The sequence below is a fragment of the Eurosta solidaginis genome, chromosome 3, assembly GCF_040869045.1.
Source record: "Eurosta solidaginis isolate ZX-2024a chromosome 3, ASM4086904v1, whole genome shotgun sequence".
In the NCBI taxonomy this organism is placed as follows: domain Eukaryota; kingdom Metazoa; phylum Arthropoda; class Insecta; order Diptera; family Tephritidae; genus Eurosta; species Eurosta solidaginis.
The window spans coordinates 6,227,731-6,247,534 of NC_090321.1; the positions used below are offsets into that span (position 1 = coordinate 6,227,731).

At 36.1% G+C, this 19,804-nt stretch overlaps 1 protein-coding gene across 11 annotated transcripts in view; it reads right to left on the reverse strand.

The window, feature by feature from the left end:
* Positions 1 to 387: 387 nt before the first annotated feature.
* Positions 388 to 19,804, reverse strand: part of Fili (Fish-lips) — a 603,882-nt gene continuing 584,465 nt past the window's right edge. For all 11 annotated transcript variants that reach the window (XM_067770548.1, XM_067770551.1, XM_067770543.1 and 8 more), the window contains one exon: positions 388 to 3,437. In XM_067770548.1, the coding sequence (XP_067626649.1) occupies positions 2,261 to 3,437 (1,177 nt within the window). In that variant the 3' untranslated portion in view covers positions 388 to 2,260. The remainder of the gene's footprint in view (positions 3,438 to 19,804) is intronic.

A 19,804-nucleotide genomic window follows, 5' to 3' on the forward strand; every position in this document is an offset into this window, starting at 1 on the left:
TATTTTGGTGCTTAACTTACGACTGCGGTTTTTGTTTTAGATAAATTCAGCTTATTTTAGTAGCTCATTGCAGTTACAGTGCTTAACATAATTATAAGACCGCAGTTTTTAAACGTGTCATATTTATAACTCTAACCAAAAAGTTGAGATTGCATTTCCTCTTCAAAACGTAAAATAAATTAGGGAAGATTAAAAAGATTACAGGAACTCTAGTATTTATCAAAATGTCTCTACAAATGTTTCAATTAAAAAATATAATTAAAAATGCATTAAAAACAGAAACTGGAAATTTTTCACATTATATAATTTATATTGTATAAACAAGCTTTAAAACTTTGACGAAAACTTAGTTAAATTTAGAAATCCTAAAAAATCGAAAAAAATACAAGTTTGAACAAGATTTGAAATTTTTTGTAAACGTATATAATTTTTTTTAAAAACCAAAATAATTTATAAAAGTTTTTTTTAATAATTTTTATTGAGTAGTTTTAGGTTATTATTAAAAAAATTTTAATTGAAATATTTCTATCCTTTAAAAAAAGTTATCATAAACAAACTTTTAAGCATTTTTGAAGTAGCAGCAAAATTTTTGAAAAAAAAATTTGAAATCTTGAAAAAATTTTGAATAAAAATAGAATTTTTGAAAAAAATTTGGAACTTTTTAAAAAGCAAAAAAAAAAATTAATAACATGTCTTTTTTAATAATTTTTATTGAGTATCATATTACTTTTATTTCATTTATTTTAAAAAACATTATTTATAATTTATAATTTTTTTTTTAAGTGAAAAAAAATTGTAAACATCTGTTGAAATTGTTTTTGTTTTTATCGGCCTATTGATAAATGATTCAAGGTTCGATTCGAGCTCAAGGCCAGAACAATAATTTTTTTCTAATTATAATTATTGTTATTTTTTAATTTTTCTAAATTTGAAAAATTTTATTTTGTTTTTGGTATAGTAAGTAGAAATATAATAATAATAAAATAATATAATAATTTTTACTAAGTATTGCTTTGTGTAATTATTCAAAAAATTTTCATCTTATTATTTTGAAATATCGTTTTAACAAAAAATTTTTAGTTGTGTGAATTAAGCGAGGGTTGCCCTCATTGCTTTTAAATGTATGAAAACCTTTATTTGAAGCAATTTTTAATTTTAATTTATTCAATAATTTTTAAAGATTTATGCAACTTTAGTACAATTTTGAAAAATTTTGAATTATTTTGAAAACAGAAATTTATATTGAGTATCATTTTGCTTGTTATTAGTCAAAATTCAAATTTTAAAAATTTCAAAACGTTGAAAAAATCTGTTCGATTTTATTAAAGTTTTTAAAATGTTTTATTTGAAACACATAAAATTTAAATTTTTATGAGTATAACTTTCAATGTTAATATTTAAAATTCGTAAAAAAAAAATTTAACTAACGTCGTTTTAACAATTATCGATTTTCATAAAATTTTTTCAAAAAATTTTCATAAAAATTTAAATATAATTTTTACGTTTTTCATATAAAAAATCAATTTCTAAATCTCTATTTTCCACGATTTTCTTCTTCTTGGCTTTAAAGTACTATATGGAATTTTAACGAATTTTTTGGGATCTAAAATATCGATCGGTTTAGTAAAAAAAAAAAATTTTGCCAGTGAAATGAAAAAATAAAAATACAAATTCCGAAAAACGGGAAAATTGTTACAAAATCTTAATTCTTCTCAAGTCTTAACTTAAATTTTATCTTACAAATTAGCGGGATCTATATATTTTATGCCGTTTTGGAACGACAGCGGCCCCGTTTATAAAAGGAGATTCCTAAGAACTCCTACGTTACTTTTTCTTGCAATCTAACCCACGGATTTAGTTATAGTAGGCAAATACAATACCTAAATATATCGAAGGCGCCTTAACTAACATAAGCGAGTATGGAACTATCAAACATTTTATGGTAAACTACTGTTTTATAGTTATGTCAAGCACTGTAGCTGTATTATATATTCGATCACATTCAGCGTCATTTTGTATTTGATTTCATTTGCTTCCTTTTTTTTCATCCTTAAATTTTTTCTTTTCAATTGCCAGCTCAACGAGTGACTCTTAGATGATTCTAAACTAATTTCATATAACTACTAAAGTTGTTATAGTTGTTGTTGAGCAAGAAGCGTAGTTCGCCTTCGGCTTCCGAATTGTTATCGCTCACAAGTCCATGCTCCTTTTTACAACGTGACAAACCTTTGGCGCCAACACCTACTTGCCCACCCGGAAGTCATACATAGACAATATGCGGCTTGGTTGCTGAATTGCCACCACCACCACCGTTACCGCCTCCAACACCATTACCCATCAGCACGACGCCATTGCCGCTACTTTTAACGCTGCCATCATCGGAGATAAGCGTTGCTTGCTTTGACTTACTTAATGTTTGCACATCGGGATAGTCATAGTGATCGAATTTTTCATACAAATGTTCCGGTTCATCACTATAAGGATTCGCATCTTTAACTGGCGGCAGCTCCCACGGTTTCAGCGCACGATATTCATTAGCAATCGTTTGTGCTGCCAAATATCGTTCCAATTCCAATTTGTCCACTTGCGTTGGCAGTGTTTGTTGATATTCATGCGGATGTAATGGCATCATAGCATGATGTGTGCCAACTTGTTGTTGTAGTGTATGATGTGGGTATGTGAGTCCACCCATACCCATGCTGAGTGTACCGCCAGCGCTTAACGGCTGATGTTGTAATATGCGATCGTGTACATTTACGATCGATTTACCCGAACGTGTGAGTGAGCGATCATGCAGCAACTTTCGTCGACGCTTTACAAAGCGCAGATAGAATACGATGCTAGCGCCAATAGCAAGCACGAGTAAGATCGTAAAGATGGCACAGACAATAGTAACAATGTGCGCTGGGCATGTGATTTCACCTTCAGACATGCTGCTGAGACGTCGACGTAGGCGTATGTTATCTTGCCAAACATCGCAAGCAATACGTTCGGTGTCGAGTTGTAGGTAGCCACTTGACGTGCTGCTAGCATCGCTCTGTGTGCGTTGTATTGGTGTTTGTTTCTGTTGTGCTATATACGCTGCTGTAGCTGCTGCATCAGTATCAGCTGTACCTAATGCAGCTACGGCAGCTTCACGTTGGGTGTGTGTCACATGTACACCAGCTACATGATTGGATTCGCCATCAAAGTTCCCGGTAACCAGACGCCATAGCCAAAGTAGTGAGCAATTGCATTGCAGCGGATTATCACCGAGAAAGAGACGCTCCAACTGATCGACGGGAAATTGTGCAGAGTAAAGTGTTTGTAAGCTGTTGCCTTGCATGTAGATTTCGAGTACGTTCGGATTGCCTTGGAACAAGCGCATCGGTATGTCATACAGCTGGGGATTGTTGCTGAGGTGCAATGCTTGTAGGTGGGTGTTGTCGATGAAAGCTCTACAAAGATATAAGAGAAAATTGTTCATCATTTGAAGGATCTAGAAAATTAAATCTTATATATAAAAATCAATTGCTGACCGTTAGTGACGCCACAACTCAAAACCGGCTGCTCCGATTTGACTTATTTTGGTTTTGAATAATTTAAAGAATTTCAGGGATGGTTTAAGAGGTGAGTAAATATAAGAAATATTTTAGGAACTAGCTGACACGGCAAATTTTATACAGCTGCAGAATTTTTATATATAAAAATGAATTGCTGTGTGTTAGACCCGCTAAAAATCAAAAAAGGCCTGACCGATTGCGAATGTTTTTCGTTTGCTAAAGTTTAAGGATGGTTGAGCAAAAAAATTGGAAAAGTAGGCAATTGCCACGCCCTCTATTAGCAAAACTTTTAATTAGCTTTATCTCCGCAATTATTTGAAGCAGGTATTATATATCTGGTATAGAGATTACATAAATGAGAACATTGAGGAGGAGGTGGGCGTCGTAGTGGGAGTGAGATGGGAGTGGAAACGGGAATGGGAATGGGGGTGGGAGTGAGTGTGTGAGTGGCACCGGGAATGGTGCCGAGGAATGGTGGGAGTAAGATGAGAGTGGGTGTTGGAACGGAATAAGAGTAGGAGAGGAAATGGGAATGGGAATGGAAAGTGGAAGTGGGGGTAAGAGTGAGGTATGTGAGTGGGACTGCGAGTCGGATTGAGACTAGGTTTGGGATTAGGTTTGGAATTGGGATTAGGATAGTGAGTAGGAGTGGGAGTGGGTGTAAAAGAGGGATTGTGGGATTGTAAACGGCATTGGAATTGTGTGTGGGAGTAAAAGTGGGAATGAATGTTAAAGTGGTAGTGTGATTTGTAGTGGGAGGGGGAGAGTAGGAGTAGATGTTCGTTAGGTTAGGTTAGGTGGTAGCTGCTATGATAAGGATAGCTCACTTGGACAACACGAAGGTCCGTTGTGATACCACATACACCAAAACCAACAGTGACTTAGATCTAGCTACTTAGAGAATCGTTGGGTAGCAACGATAAAGCTCCGAATGATACCGATCTCAACTTTGGATAAATCCTCGGGAGACCCAAGTGAGTCGCGACCGAAGTACTTTCGCCTAGTTCTGGCAAAAGCTAGGCAATCAAGCGTAAAGTGATTTGGTGATTCCACCTCATCATCCTCCATACAGCTGCAGCAGACTGAAGTTTCCATATATTGAGACGTACCGCATGGAACCCCAACGAACATTGATAGGTGAGCCTTAGTGAACCCAATTATTTCAGCAGACCTCCTGCCATCCACTTTCGGCCAGAAAGATCTTGATACCCTGCAAGACGTGGTGTCCGCCCAACGTTTGCTGAACTGACTCAAGACCCAGCTATGAAGGAGCAATCCATAGGTGGCCAGCGGGATCCCGAAATCCCTACAGCCATTTTCATCCGGTTCCGTCCCTACAGCCATCTTCATTCGATGCGGGCTAAGAGATCCGCTTTACAGTTACCCGGGATATCACTATGGCCCGGGACCCAGATAATCTTAATTGTAAAATAATTCGATGCAATCGCAAGCGAGGTCAGGCACTCCCAGACTACCCTCGATCGCACTGTAGTTGAGCTGAAGGCTTTGATAGCCGCTTGGCTATCAGAGTAGATGTTAACTTCCCTAACCGTTATAGCACTGGATATCATTCCATCCACCGCATCCTTAATCGCAGCAACTTCCGCTTGGAATACACTGCAGTAATCAGCCGACTTAAACTTGCGGCTTACATTTAGCTCTTGACAAAATAATCGGTTTGACCACCATCTCATAAGGCAGTGTACTACTCCTGGCGAGAGTCCCCATCTCTTTCCGATAGCAGCAGTATAAGGCAATGACGGACTTCCTGGCCCGATATTTCACATTGGGCCTCCAGGAAAGTTTCTTGTCCAAAATAATCCCCAAATATTTAACCCTATCAGAAACTACCAACGGTACCCCTCCAATGGAGGGAGTTCTGAAATCTGGCATCTTATATCTCCTTGTAAAAAGAGCCAATTCCGTTTTTCCCGGGTTGACCGCCAATCCACATGATTCAGCCCACCTAGCCACAGTATCCAGGTAGCCCTGCAGAGCATCGCGCAGGGTGCCCAGAAATTTGCCTCTGACTTGGATAGCGAGGTCATCTGCATAGGCAACCACCCGATAACCATTGGCTTTCAGCTCCAAACGAAGCTCGTTGACTACCACAACCCAGAGCAGAGGAGATAGGACACCCCCCTGTGGCGTGCCCCTGCACAACTTCCTCTTAATTATGGCCCCTCCACACTAAGCTGCGACGATTCTGCCGCATAGAATTTTGCTAATAAATTCAACCAGAGCCGCCTTGACTCCTAAACCCACCAGAACTCTTTCGATTTCCCTCGGTAAGAAATTGTTAAAAGCCCCCTCGATGTCTATAAAGGCACCCAGAGTATACTCTGTGTGTTCTAGGGACCCTTATATTTGCTCTAAAATCGAATGGAGAGCCATTTCCGTCGATCTGCCCTTGCAGTACGCATGCTGTGAAGCCGACAGTAACCCCCGAGGTATCCTTTCCCATAGGTATAGGTCAATCAATCGCTCAAACCTCTTAAGAAGAAACGACGAGAGACTGATTGGCCTGAAATCCTTAGGTAATACATGAGAGCTTCTGCCGGTCTTCGGAATGAAAGTAACCCAAACCGTGTGCCAAGACTTCGGGATATAGTTAAGCCTGAAGCAGTTAGTGTAGATGATGGCCAACCAGCGGCAGGAAATCCGCAAAGACTTTTGAAGTTGCATAGGAATTATTCCATCCGGGCACGGAGACTTATAGAAGTGGGAGTGGAATGGAGATAAATGGAATATGGAATGGACAAGACTAAAAAGACAGTGGAAAATAAACTAGAAGATCATGGCATAGAGAGGGAAGAGGGGAACTGAGGATCACTTCTTGAATATAGGCAGACCGATTCCCTTGCAGGACAAACTCTGCCGCGTACACTAGTAACGATATAAAATAGGAAATATTTATGTTAGTAGTTGTCCAAGGGAAAACATCGGAAATAAAAAACAGTTTTTTAGAGATAAAGTTACAAGCCCTATTAATTTTGAGTTGGTAAATATCCGTTTAGAAGGAATAACCGTGATCAAATAATTGTGACGCAGCTGCTTCCCGTTCCTAATCACCCTTACCGACACCCTTATCACAGACTCAAACATAGCTCTCGCCACGATAAAAACTCGCTGCTATGCTAACAACCAATTAGCAAGTTACATAAGATGCGACTGAATACCACTATATATGGTCAGGTGTCATGTGGATGGGTGCTGCTCAGCTCTTAGCGCGCGATGTCCCGACTACGTAGCAACGCTCTCATGAATTTTGAGGTATTTGTGACTGCATATCAAAATTAACTTCTCAAGTTATTTCGAAATAAAAGAATACAATAAAGATACACACCCAATTAATCAAGCAAAATTTTAAATAACAAAATGCGCTGAAAAAATCGCTAGAATTAAAACAACAAATAACAAAATGCGCCAAAGCGCATTGTTTACGGCAAAGCAACTTATCAACAGTGTAAATTAACAAAATAAATGTTTGATACTAAATCTGTTGCAAAGTTGATTGCTTAAGTTTGCAAATGGTTGCACATTTCACATTTCGAACAGTGAAAACACTTAGAATATTGCCAACATTGTTGTTTATGTTGTTAATGGTAAAATGGCAAAATGGAAAAACACACAGACACACATACATTTCATCATATAATAAACGAACAGCCAATGTTGAATACATCATGTAAGTAGTTGTTGTTGTTGCCATTATTTTTCTTACACAATTCGAGCTCGTTTTCTTTATTACATGAGAAAATATGTTGGAAATTAATTTCAGTTACAAGAAAATGCTTCACTTGACTAAATTAATTGCCAGTGTGCATACAACATCAGCACTGCATACACCACAACTGGAAGAAGAAGAGGAAGACATCATTATAGAAGTACAATAGTAGCAATAATAATATGAGCTATTGCATGTCTACAGTTGCTTGCATTTGAAATGAAACGCTTTAACTTTTGAGTGTTTTGCCTCATTATGTCGAATATTTCGGGATGGAAAGTCATGTCCATGTATGTAGGGAGGATTTTATTATCAGAGACTACAAAAAAAAAAAAAAAAAAAAAACACAACAAATCATTAAAAAAATTGCTTTCCCCAACTGCGAGTCAAGGGGATATGTCCTTAAGAATGGGGTTTAAATTTTTTTGGATTATTTTCGTGATCCTTTGCTTCATACGGCTCACTTCTTAGCCCCTGGATTTCTTCATAGTGCTCACTAAGATGACTGCCTTAGTTCCTGTGAGGCAGGGCCTCTTCAATAAAATGTCTTTTGGGATGCTAACGCTTCTGGGTATTCAGCAAAAACTATTTGTTCAGTACTTCATTTCTCTCATTTATTAGCTGTACACTCAACTCACTGTGTAAAAGATATTCTCGTGACATAAAAAAATATTTCGTGTCGCTGTTTCAACAGACCTTACATAATGTTTCTTTAAGGCTCAGCGGCCATATTGGGGACGCGTAGCATATCTTTCATTTGAACCCTCTAGTACACCCCCTAAGCGTATTCAATTTCGACCAAAATGCATAATTGACATTTTTGAGCTGGGTAGTGCTATTTGAAAGGATGAGACTGAAGAAAACTATGTTTGATTTATAAGAACTGCCCTATGATCAATACTTCTAAAAAGAATTTTTAAATTACCTTATCTGAAAAACCATTTGAACCATGCTTCTGTAAATGGATTTCGAAACTACTCCGCAATAGTCAGCGTTCCATGCCGTAGACGATTTCTTTATGTATCCAAATTAGTGCCATTATGACTCTGTATTCAATTTCAGAATGGTCCTACAGTCATTCCGGCAGAAATTAGTCCAAATTATTCTACAAATGATCCCGAAATAGTTGCAAATTAAAACTGAAAACAGTCCCGAAATTATCCTAAAATTCCCACATGTAACCAAATTTGTTCCGATATGACTCTGAGAACAATTTTAGATAGGTTCAAGAATTATCCCGAAATAGTCATGGGAAAAGTTTTAAAAAGATGCTGAAATGACCCCTGAGTGATTTCAAAGTAGAGCTCAAATGATCGTGAAATAGTTACAAGTTGATACAGAAGACATTTCCGAAAGTATTCTGAAATATTCCCGAGGTGATAGCAAAATTATCCCTAAACTAATTCCAAAATGCTTCACAATTTTCTCCAAGTGGCCCAGCGACCGTTTCAAAAACGGGTTTGGAGTGATCTCGAAATAGTCCCAAAAATAATCTCGAGCAGATAGCAAGCCTGGAAATAAAATTTGGTAAATGCGACTAAAATAACTTTTCATTGAATATCCACATTGGAAATATTGCTGCTCATATTTGTTGTCTACCTTATTTTCGAATTTTATAAGTTACAAAATGACTTTTATAACGGATGTCAAAAATAAAAGCTAAAATTTTCCTTTTTATACAAAACTCAAAAATAGAAATCCGAACTGAGTTAAAGTCAATTTGGGACTTTTTTTCAAAAGACTGTCCCCCAGCAGTAGTTTTTGTCACCAGGTTTCGAATATCGAAAATAGTACATCTTCCTTCCTTGGTTCTAAAATAAGTCCAAATCTAAGTAAAAATTTATTCGATGTGCTGTACCATTTTGCTTTGAAATTACTGTACATAATTTAGCAACAACAAACACTAACAATAAATTGTCCCAAGTAATAGTAAAAGTTCTTATATCAATGCGCTTTATTTTAAGTATCACACATACTTGGCATACACACACGCACGCACCTAAGTCGGTGCAAATATACACATACGAACACACCCATACATGCGCTGTTTTATGTCATTTAGCTTTTCTACGAAATCGTATTTTCCTTACTCCTTAAACTAATAAGGAAATTGTAACAAATGACATTGTGCTGCAGTTCTTGTAAAAGCTGGAAATGCACTGCAGCTAACAATTTTTGTTGTTGTTGCTTTAACTGATGCTTTACGCACATATCATTTGACATTCTAGGGCTGACGTATAAGCTTAGTTGTAAAATTCTGTACACATTCTCGTATATGGTCGTCCTTGACAACTGAACCCCCGTCATTCTTTCGCTTTTTTGGTTATCTTGGAACTTCTGTTTGCTTATTTAGGTTGGATATTTTTTTTTTGTGTTGGCGCATACCGAAATTTTATTTAAATTTTTTCATGTGTATGTACATTTTCGAAAACTCTAAGGCTTATTGAGCTTTTGGGTGCTGACGTAACGTTGCAATTTGAAATAAAACAAAATCACAGACGAGCCACTGGAGATGTCTTTTTGTTTCTTAATAGTGATATATCGCATTTGAGCAGGTGACAAAGTGCAGACGCAACGCTCGCCCATTTTGAAGGTTCTGGATTCAAAATGTTTCTAAGTGTAAATGCTTATGTATTTCCGTTGCCGTTCGGAGTCGGTATAATACGTGAAGGCCCATGTAGGCTCTCTAATTTGTTGGAAATATTAAAAGCAGCTAGAAGGAAATTAGAGTAGAAGCTCGGCCTTAACCTTTCTTAGTAATTTCACATCAAGTTATTTTTATTATCAGAACCATGGCTCTACATATTTTTAAAACCACGTATTAGACGTTAAGCAAGCCACTGGAATAAAAATTTCGCGTTTGTGGAAAGTTTGATATGTCACCTTACAGATCCATAATCTCCCCAAAATTGCTGCCCTGGTCTCACATCTACCACCCATAGCAGACACCTTGTGCTGTGATTGCTTCGTAGGAGTGCGGCCGGGTAACAAATCCTAACCTCCTTATCAGGATGTAATGCGGAGCGCACCTATTGGGTAATTTGCAGCCAGGGGGTGTTATCGACTGTATTTGAATGGAGGCTAAGTCGCTATGGGAGAGGTGCAAGTCGCTATCAGCGCTGATTGGGACGCGAATAATGATGAGAATGGGCACTCCATGACAGACAGCCTGGTGAAGAACTCAAGTCAGAATGGGAATGAAACAGGTATTTTTGCATGGGCCTGGCATACAATGAAAGGCAGTTCACTGAAAAAGACTTTTCTACAAGCAAACAGCTGAAAAGCAAGAAGGCGCAAAGTTTAATGGATAGATCACGATACCAATTACCATGGTTTGGATACCAGCGTCAAAACTCGAATACAAAATAATTTATGTATTTCGATCCACAGTGGGGGCCCAGCAGGGCATCTACCAAATAGAAAAGGAGTCGGGAGGATGTGTAGCACTTAGAGCTTGGAAGAATGCCCTGAGCTGTGTACAGTATTTGTGTGTGCCTTGGATACAGAAGACCTAGGGACAAACACCACAATGCGAAAAAAGCAGGGGAGGTCGAAAGAGACGTCGGGAACCTGAAATAAATGGTGGAGAAGTTGGTAGAAGACAAACAGTTTAATGACCATGCGAGTATAGATGAGCCTTCCCCGCAGTAGAGCAGCATCTGGAAAGCTCCTTATAACAACTGAGGAGGGTCTGTTTGTTACGACGCAGATATAGAAGCAATGGCAATGAAAATAATTGGTATAATCCATGAAGACTCGAAATTTGAAGGAATTCCATCCATTTTTCTTTTTCTTTCCACTTTTGCACAAAAAAAAAACTTGTAGTGCATTATATTTAAATTTAAATTTGCACTTCAAGGTTGAAGGGATTCACAAAATGTCTCTAGAATAAACGTACAAAACTTTACATAATTTCGGCTTTAAAACCTAAAATCCTAACAAAATGGTTAAAACATTTGGAACCAATATTTGAAAGACCACAATTTCCTTAATTTTAATCAGATGAATAAATGTCGCTACCAAGAAACGATATACGAACACACACATGCACACTCAGGGACATGTAACATTGCATTAACGTCAACTCTAACGCTCTGTCACATTTGTAATCCGCTGAATGCCAACTTTGTCACTCATACGCCACGTTGCACATTTTCATTTGGCTAAAACTGCACTTGCAGCAAGACTTTTTTCAGCAAAAGGGATAGAAAAAGCTTAAATAAAAAGATTAATTTTCAATGCATTTTAAAATGTCGACTCTACTGCTGCAGATTGTTGCACCTTTAACCAAAATTCTCACATGCACTTTGCCTTTATATTTTTTCCACACGGCTAAAAATTTGAGTCTTAATCTGGAACTTGTGTCTGCCACACGCAAATTTTGTTTTTAAATTAGTTTATACAGTAAGGTAAATGTTTGCAGTTAATTTTAAAACTTAGACCGAATAAAACTAAAAATTTAAGCTGAAATGATGTGTTCAGTTTATACTTATATTTAAGAATTCATGAGCTTAACACCGGCTTATAATAATTGAATTTCAATTATTTTGTTTTCTAAGAGAAACTGAAAAGAAAGAAACATTTAATGGCATATTGCGATGGAACCATTTCGAAAATCGCCAACGTAATCATCATCAGGCAATTTTGTAATGTTATCAAAGGTCTCACCGGGATTCGAACCGTGAATCAGTTTCAGTTCAGTTTTCAGTTTCTCTTAGAAAAAATAATAATTGAAATTCAATTATTATAAGCCGGTGTTAAGCTCATGAATTCTTAAATATAAGTATAAACTGAACACATCATTAAACAAACATACATAAATATGTAAAACTGAGCCCGAGTTTACAAAGCTTCTCATTCGCAACGAAAAAGAACTTTACAAGAACAAATCTACATGGCACACAAATTAATATAGAGACAAAATGTCTCAATTGTGTTGTTAGTGTAGAAATGAGAAAAACTGCATTAAGCATGGCAAAAAATACCAGCAGGATAGCCTAGTGGTTAAAGGCAACTGCAGTTTCACCATGTGATTCACGGTTCGAATCCCGGTGAAACCTTTGATAACATTACAAAATTGCCTGATGATGATTACGTTGGCGGTTTTCGAAATGGTTCCATCGCAATATGCCAGTAAATGTTTCTTTCTTTTCAGTTTCTCTTAGAAAATATAATAATTGAAATTCAATTATTATAAGCCGGTGTTAAGCTCATGAATTCTTAAATATAAGTATAAGCTGAAATGTTTCACCGTGCATATATATTAATGTGCTTTATCACATATGTACCTGCGAAAGTATGCACTCACTCACTTGCATGGATTTAGATAATTTCACTTGCTTTTATTAAGTTCAAATAGATGACTTTAAATAAATCTTCATTCAACGACAACTGTCTTAGAGACGCTGTCAGCTTGCATTTAGTTTGTCTCTAAGTCGCTATTTGCCTTTAAATATGTTTATATGTTATCTTTTCAGTTATCCTTGCATCGCATGATATTGCCTTTACTACGGATGCAACATCTTCTTCTTCCTTTTCTTACAGGTTTGGTTGCAAGCATAATAGTTGCCTGCAGCCGCTTTTATTCAACCGACTCTCTGTCCGACTTGCTTGACTATTTGTGTCCTCTCTGCTTGCCGCCATCGTTTTAGGTTGATGAATTGCTGCACCATGATTCAGACTCTAAAAGCTGTTACTACATAGCAACAAGCTGCTGTTGCATTACCGGCCTTTGCCATGCGTGTGGTTTTATTTCTTGTTCTCGCTATTCATCGTATATTTTCTCTTGCGCTTCTGGCAAATGTTTCAAAAGTGTATGCGTTCTTTTTTATACCCAATAGTACTGCCAAACTAGGAAGATCTAACACTGGTAAACTGTAAAACCGGAAAATATCCGAAACGTTTAAAGTTTTCATATCTGTTAATTTTAAAGGAAGATATTGTTAGTTTGGATTTTCGAAAAAAATTGAAAAGTTGCTTCTTCGAATGTTTAGGAAGCTTGTGGGAATATATTTGAAGAAAATAAGGCAAACATTTAAAAAGTCAAAAGGCCCCTTTCCGAATTACCAATTCAGGGAACACACTAAAAATTAACTACTTCAGTAATATGCATACACACTAACTCGTAAACTTTCAAACTTTGGCAAATTTAAATAAAGTAGCGACTTTTTTCGACTTCGAAAATTTCGAATATCAATGAAACTATTTTCTGCGATAAATATTAATGTTCGAATACAGCTGTTTCATTATCGAATTTGAAGGTTAAAATAACGGATTTAAAAGTTACCCCGCTTGTTGTCGATTTCTAAATATTCGCAATATGTTGCAAATAAATATTCTCGAAACAAAGCAATACTAAAATGCTTATATTTGGTGAGCTCACAACTGTTTTTAAAAAGAGATAATTGGCAGACTGTCAAAATTTGTTCGACCTCGAAAATTTCGAAGATTATAAAAAGTGACTATTTAGGAAAGTTGTGGTATTAAAATTTCAACATTTGCTAGTGATTAGGTTACGTTAAAAAAATGCGACTTTACCAGTAAATTTTGGCAGCTTTATATATTCAAAATATTCGAAAATCATTTTCAAATATATCATATAAATTACTTTTTCAAATATAACTATTAATACGAATGCCACGCCTACTTTTTCAACATTGCATAAATTGTTATAACTTACTATTTCGGAAGCTTTTAATCCCAAAATGTCAAAGAAAATGAAACCAAGTTTTTTTCGATATCAAACAATCAAGCCCCTTTCTTGATTTTAAAATATTCGAGAGGCCTTTTGCTTATATTTGATAAATCGAAATTTTTCTCTTTCATAAAAGAATGCTAATGATATCTCTGCGCTTTTTTCGACCACGAAAATTTTAAAAATCGCGACATATTTGGCGACTGCGAATATTTCTAAGATGGCTAAGATTGATTATTTTGACTACTAATTTAATATACATAAATGTGTGCGACAGGGCTCCTATTGTGAAACGATGATATTGGAAATGAAAACACCTATATTTTTCGATATCGAAAAATTATCATTATCAATATTCACCAAAACTTTTTCGAACTCGAAAAACTTTCATTATAAATTTTCCTCGAAAATTTATCATTCTAACACACAGGAATATTTCGATATCGAAAAATTATCATTATCAACTTTTATCAAACATTTTTCGATATCAAAAAATTTTCGTAATCAATTTTCACCAAAACTCTATAATTAAATTTGCTTATAAACCTTGAATTAGTTGTTTTTTGGGAAAGTAAGTCTGATTTTAATTGACAATATAGACTATTCGTCACATATTTTTTCGAAAATATTTAAAGATTATAAATGCCCAAATATTGTGATATCGAAAATCTAGATTTTAGATGTTTATAAAGCTTAATACAATTACATGTGGAAAAAATTAACTAACTTTGGTGATAATCGCGCCTCTTTTTCGATATTGAAAATTTGTAAAACAATTTTTTTTTAAAAAGTATCTATTTGTCCGGAAGGAAGACTTTTTATCATCCAGAGCAAATTAAATGACAAAAAATGGCAAAAATTTAAAAAGTTTTGGAGATGTGTCTACTGAATTTTCCAGACTTATTATTTTGGTTGAATGCTAATACATTTGTACTTATCAATTCTTACTTAATTTTTCCCTTAATTCGAAAATGCAAAAACCTCAAATAAGTTAATCCTAAATTCGGCTATAGAAAATCACCCTCAAAATTTAGCACATCGCACTACAGGGTATATAATTTCGAAGTTCACTCAAAGATACTTTCCCTACTTCCCATATTTGGTACATATATTTGCATTACTGCTATTTGCGATTTAGTTGTAAACAAGCAACACTACCATGAATAGAGAAGAAGAAGCGCTGTGTTGGATGCTTTCGAGGTTTTTGTTGCAGAACATATTTGCAATTTCCTGTTGCTTAATTAAAGTGTACAATTTTAATGCGCAGAGTTGAATTACGAAAATTAAATAATCCAAAGAAATATATTTCAACAGAGCACATCCAAAAAAAAAAAAATAAAAAAAAAAAAAAAAAAACAGAGCACTGTAAGTGAGCTAATGCAAAAAAGCGGAATAAAAGAAAGTTTAAAAACTCACGGACACATTTCCGTGAATGAAAAATAATCAATTGAAAAAATATCTTTTGTAAGATGAAGCAAAATAGCAGCTAAACCAAATGGCAAGCCAAAAACGAAACAAATTCAATGCACTTACAAACGAAATAAGCACAAATGTAGCTCGAAATAGCGAATAACACAAAAGCACACCACAAAAGTGTGGCAACACAGAATAGCAAAAATCTGCAACCACAAAATATCTATGTATTTATGTAAGTAAGTTGAAACATAAGCAAAATCCTCTTGAATGTACTTAATAATTGCTTTTGGTTAGCAAAGTACTCGTAAGCAGCTTAAAGCATGAGCTGGAAACAAACAAACAACATAATTAATGAAATCTCATTGCATAATTTTAGGTGCAGGCGCAGTTCACTTGTTGCTTGTGATTATTTTGAAGTCTTTGCATTCTACACAAACGCATGTGTATGTATGTGTTTGCAATTTATTTAAGAATTTAAGTCGAGCAAATTGTTGGTTATGCAAATTTCAGTGGAAATGTGTCACATGCTGTGGCTTAAGAATTTTTTGAAATTCATTACGAAAGTTGCTTGCTAAAGACGTCAAAATTCACTTAAATGAAACTGATTGCCATCGTTGCTCAAACATGCCAAATTAAAGAACAACATATCAGCAAAGATTATCAATCTTATGACAAAAATACGTATGGTGATCGATATCGCAGATATTGCTTCAGCATCCTCAAACGCAGTTCGCGTGAAAAGTCAGACAAACAAAAACGCTCCACTGAAATACAAACATATGAGATTCCATAAATCCATACTATTTAAGCCTAGTATAACTTAACGTATTTTAATCGACCCCACAGTTTGGGTGAAGAGAAAAGCCGAGACATCCACTAGGTAGGGAGAGTCAGGTAGAAGAAGATTTGATTTTCGTTGGTGCTCCCAATTGGCGTCTGTTATCGCGAAACAGGGAAAGCTAGCGTTATTTGTTACGAAACGGCCAAAATCGCTAAAATGGTTAGGCGCCAATTAGTAATAATTATGCTGATATGCTGGATAGGATTAACTGACCGATTTGGCGGTAATTGAGGAAATTTGCAGGTGAATCAGACAGAGTAATCTGAAGCAGTATGGAAGTTCGTCCAACCATACATTGCGCAGAAGTTCATGCATGCATTTTACGAGCTACTCAATCGATCGAAAGTGTAAACCTAGTACAATTCATAACTACAATCGCTATTAAGGAGTGAGAAGAAATGTGTCCTTCATAATAAGAGTATAATCTGTACGTCGGGCGAAAGATCGCTATCCACCAGATTTCCTTTTAGAATTTTCGGGCTTAGTTTCTATTAGGCACTATTCGAACCTTTTTATTTCTATGATCACGAGATAGCTAAGTGGTGTGGATCTATTTATTTTAAACCATGTACAGCAGTTGGTAAATTGAACATTTTAAAATTTTTGGGTTAAAACAGCATTCATGTGCCATTTTAATACCGCAACTCGCGAACTATGCAAGCGAATATTACAAAAAAATTGATGAATGTTGAAAGGACTAGCTGGGATTCCATCTACCATATCCGCATATTTGAGAATTTTTCCAGGTTTAATATCCGTTTGCTTAGGGCCGTTTCGTTAATTAATAAAGGAACAGAACGGTGGGTTATTTCACATCACGCTTAATGCCTCTAATTTATACGCATCTATGACCGCCCCGCAGGATGAACGTCGATCCCTTTAGCGTGTAATTTATCACGTCTACCTTGATAGACTTTTTCCACCAAATAAGTGGTTTATATGTTTGGATCAGTCGGCGGTATCAGACCCTACTACCATTCTTTCAACAACATACATAGTCCAGTAAGCTCGTTTGAGACCAAGCTACGTATTAAGCTCGCAGGTCAGCATAGGCGTCAGAAGCACTTCTAGTTATTTGGTAATGTGAGAAACTTGATAAACTGATATCACTCTTCATTATATTTAATTACTTTAGAGTAAAACACCGTTTGATAACCAGTATGAAGCAAACCTAACCCTTTGATATTTTTATGCCCCTATCCGTTGTTGTTCTCGTCTTATTAAAGTAAACAATGATGACGTCCTTAAAATACCTCAAACCGTTAATTAGGGAAAGTAAGGCCGCTACCAGCTACGTCAAGGGCTGCACTAAGAAACCAACCTCTCTCTGGCCTCTCATGCTTCACCATTCACTTTCAGTCATACCAATATCTACTTCTGCAATTTAATATCATCCTCTTGCAAATCCTCAGCGCTTTGGCACAAATAAATTTCTTGATATCCCCATAACTTTTGCTAAGCTCAATAACTTTGTAACTTATCAAAAGCGACAAAAAACCGATAACAAATACAAATATAAAACTCGAAAAGCTGCTAGTCAATTTTCCATGTAATTAATTTTAAAAGCACACTAATGGAAAAGTAATTCGCAAAGTAAAAGTGCAACATGCTGAGCACCCATCCATGCCACGTGAAGCGGCGCAACCAGGTGTTAAGCAACTTTTGCGCCCACAAAGTGAAAAGCTCAAAACATAAACAGACAACAACAACAGCAAACAAACAAACAACCAAATAAACAGCGCGACTAACGGCCGTAAAATAGGTAAAGCGGCAAACGGTTTTGAGAAAATTGCACTTTTTACAAAGCTTTGTTGGCAATCAGACAAACGTTGAAGCAAAGCAGGCGGCACAGCAAAGCTAAACCAAAGTTTTTAGTGCATATTGGTTGGCCCTGAGATAATTGCTATTACAGTTATATAAAAAAAATTTCTTTTTTTTCAACTTTATAGTCACCTTCTTTTCTGCGCGCATACCATATTTAGTGTAGCGCCAGCAGTCCTAGTAATAAGTGGGGCATTTTATGTAAAATTGCATAGAATTTTTGTTGTCAGTTCAATTAGGAATTACGCTCATGTCTGCGGCATATATCTTAAATCATAAAATGATGCCCAGGCCGACTTTAGATTTTATATATTTAACATATACTGTTACGAAATTAGCAACACTAAGGGGTACTGCCATCTCTAAGCCGATGCTAAGCAGCGCCTTGTATGCACATCCATAAATCAATCATTATGTATCTACATAAACGAATCAATCATTATGTCTACACATATGTACGTATACGCAGGGAGAAGCAACGCACAAACACATGCAGATATCTTATCTGAGATATGCAATATAATTGTGGAAGTGTCGCTCACAAACACACGCGCATATGATAGCTATACACGTACATCTGTAGTTATATTTATAACAGATAACCAACTAGTAAATTCTAGAAATGGAAGCGCCTAGAAGATGCCACGAGGAAATCAAAGAATATAAAAGGCAACCACGGTAGAGGCGCTGCAAGCAGTTTTGATTAAGCACGCAATCTGGCGGGCAATAGCAGTATTATTTATTGTGAAGTACTTTAATAAAGGCCATTTTTCCATTATTCAATATTGGAGTTATTTATTCAACAGTTTAGTGATTCGAACTTAGCAGAGGGTTGCAAAAAAGAGGAATTGCAGTAAATTCGTTACAATACTATACTGGTGGGTATTTGAACATTGTGCATGACGTTAGCAAACATTTTTACTTATCTTAATCGCCCATACTTAGGTTCACTGGTGTGTATCAAAACGGGTAATTGGCTGATGAGAGTACATATTAACCCTGGGCCAATTATTGAGAACTGTTGAATATTTTCTCTGTAGATTCGGTACTCTAGCAGAGCTCAAAAAGTTGAGCTCTTTTAGTTCCACTATGACAAAGGCTTAAATTTAGAAGGGAGATTTAGATGTTTTTTAATAATTTTTCTGATATAGAAATATTTACACTATTTGCCATAGAATGACCCTTTAAAAATAGGAGCAGAAAAAACTGAGAGCGAAAAATTATGGCAGCATTTGCGCTCAGGGCAGCGGGGAGGTGACGGTCCAAAAAATAAATTATAAATATTAAACAACAACAAAGTAAATAAAACTAAAGCCACCATCAGCTATGCAGCGGCAAAAACAAAGGCAAAGTTTCGTGTCGGATGTTATGCATGAGTGATGCCGTGATGAGATTGTAGCGTGGCCCTAGCTGAGATGGACAAGCGGAAGAAGTGACAGAGGGACAAAGAACATAACGGAACACAAAGTGGAAGCATGCAGTTAGTTCATGACTGACATGAAAGCTACAGCGTTGCATGAAAATATAAACATTTTTAAATGCACGAACACGGCAACACACACACATGCTCACGTACACATACATTCATGCAGTTTTATATAAAAATGTTGACTCTGGCTTTATTTTGTTCTCTTATTATTTTTAGGCTTAGGCTTTGCATATTTACAGGCGCTGTTGTACAACTTTTTCTACAGCCAAGTACACGTGTGTGCGTGTGTGTGTGTGTTGCATTTGTGCTTGCGATTGTGAAAAAATTCTTAGGT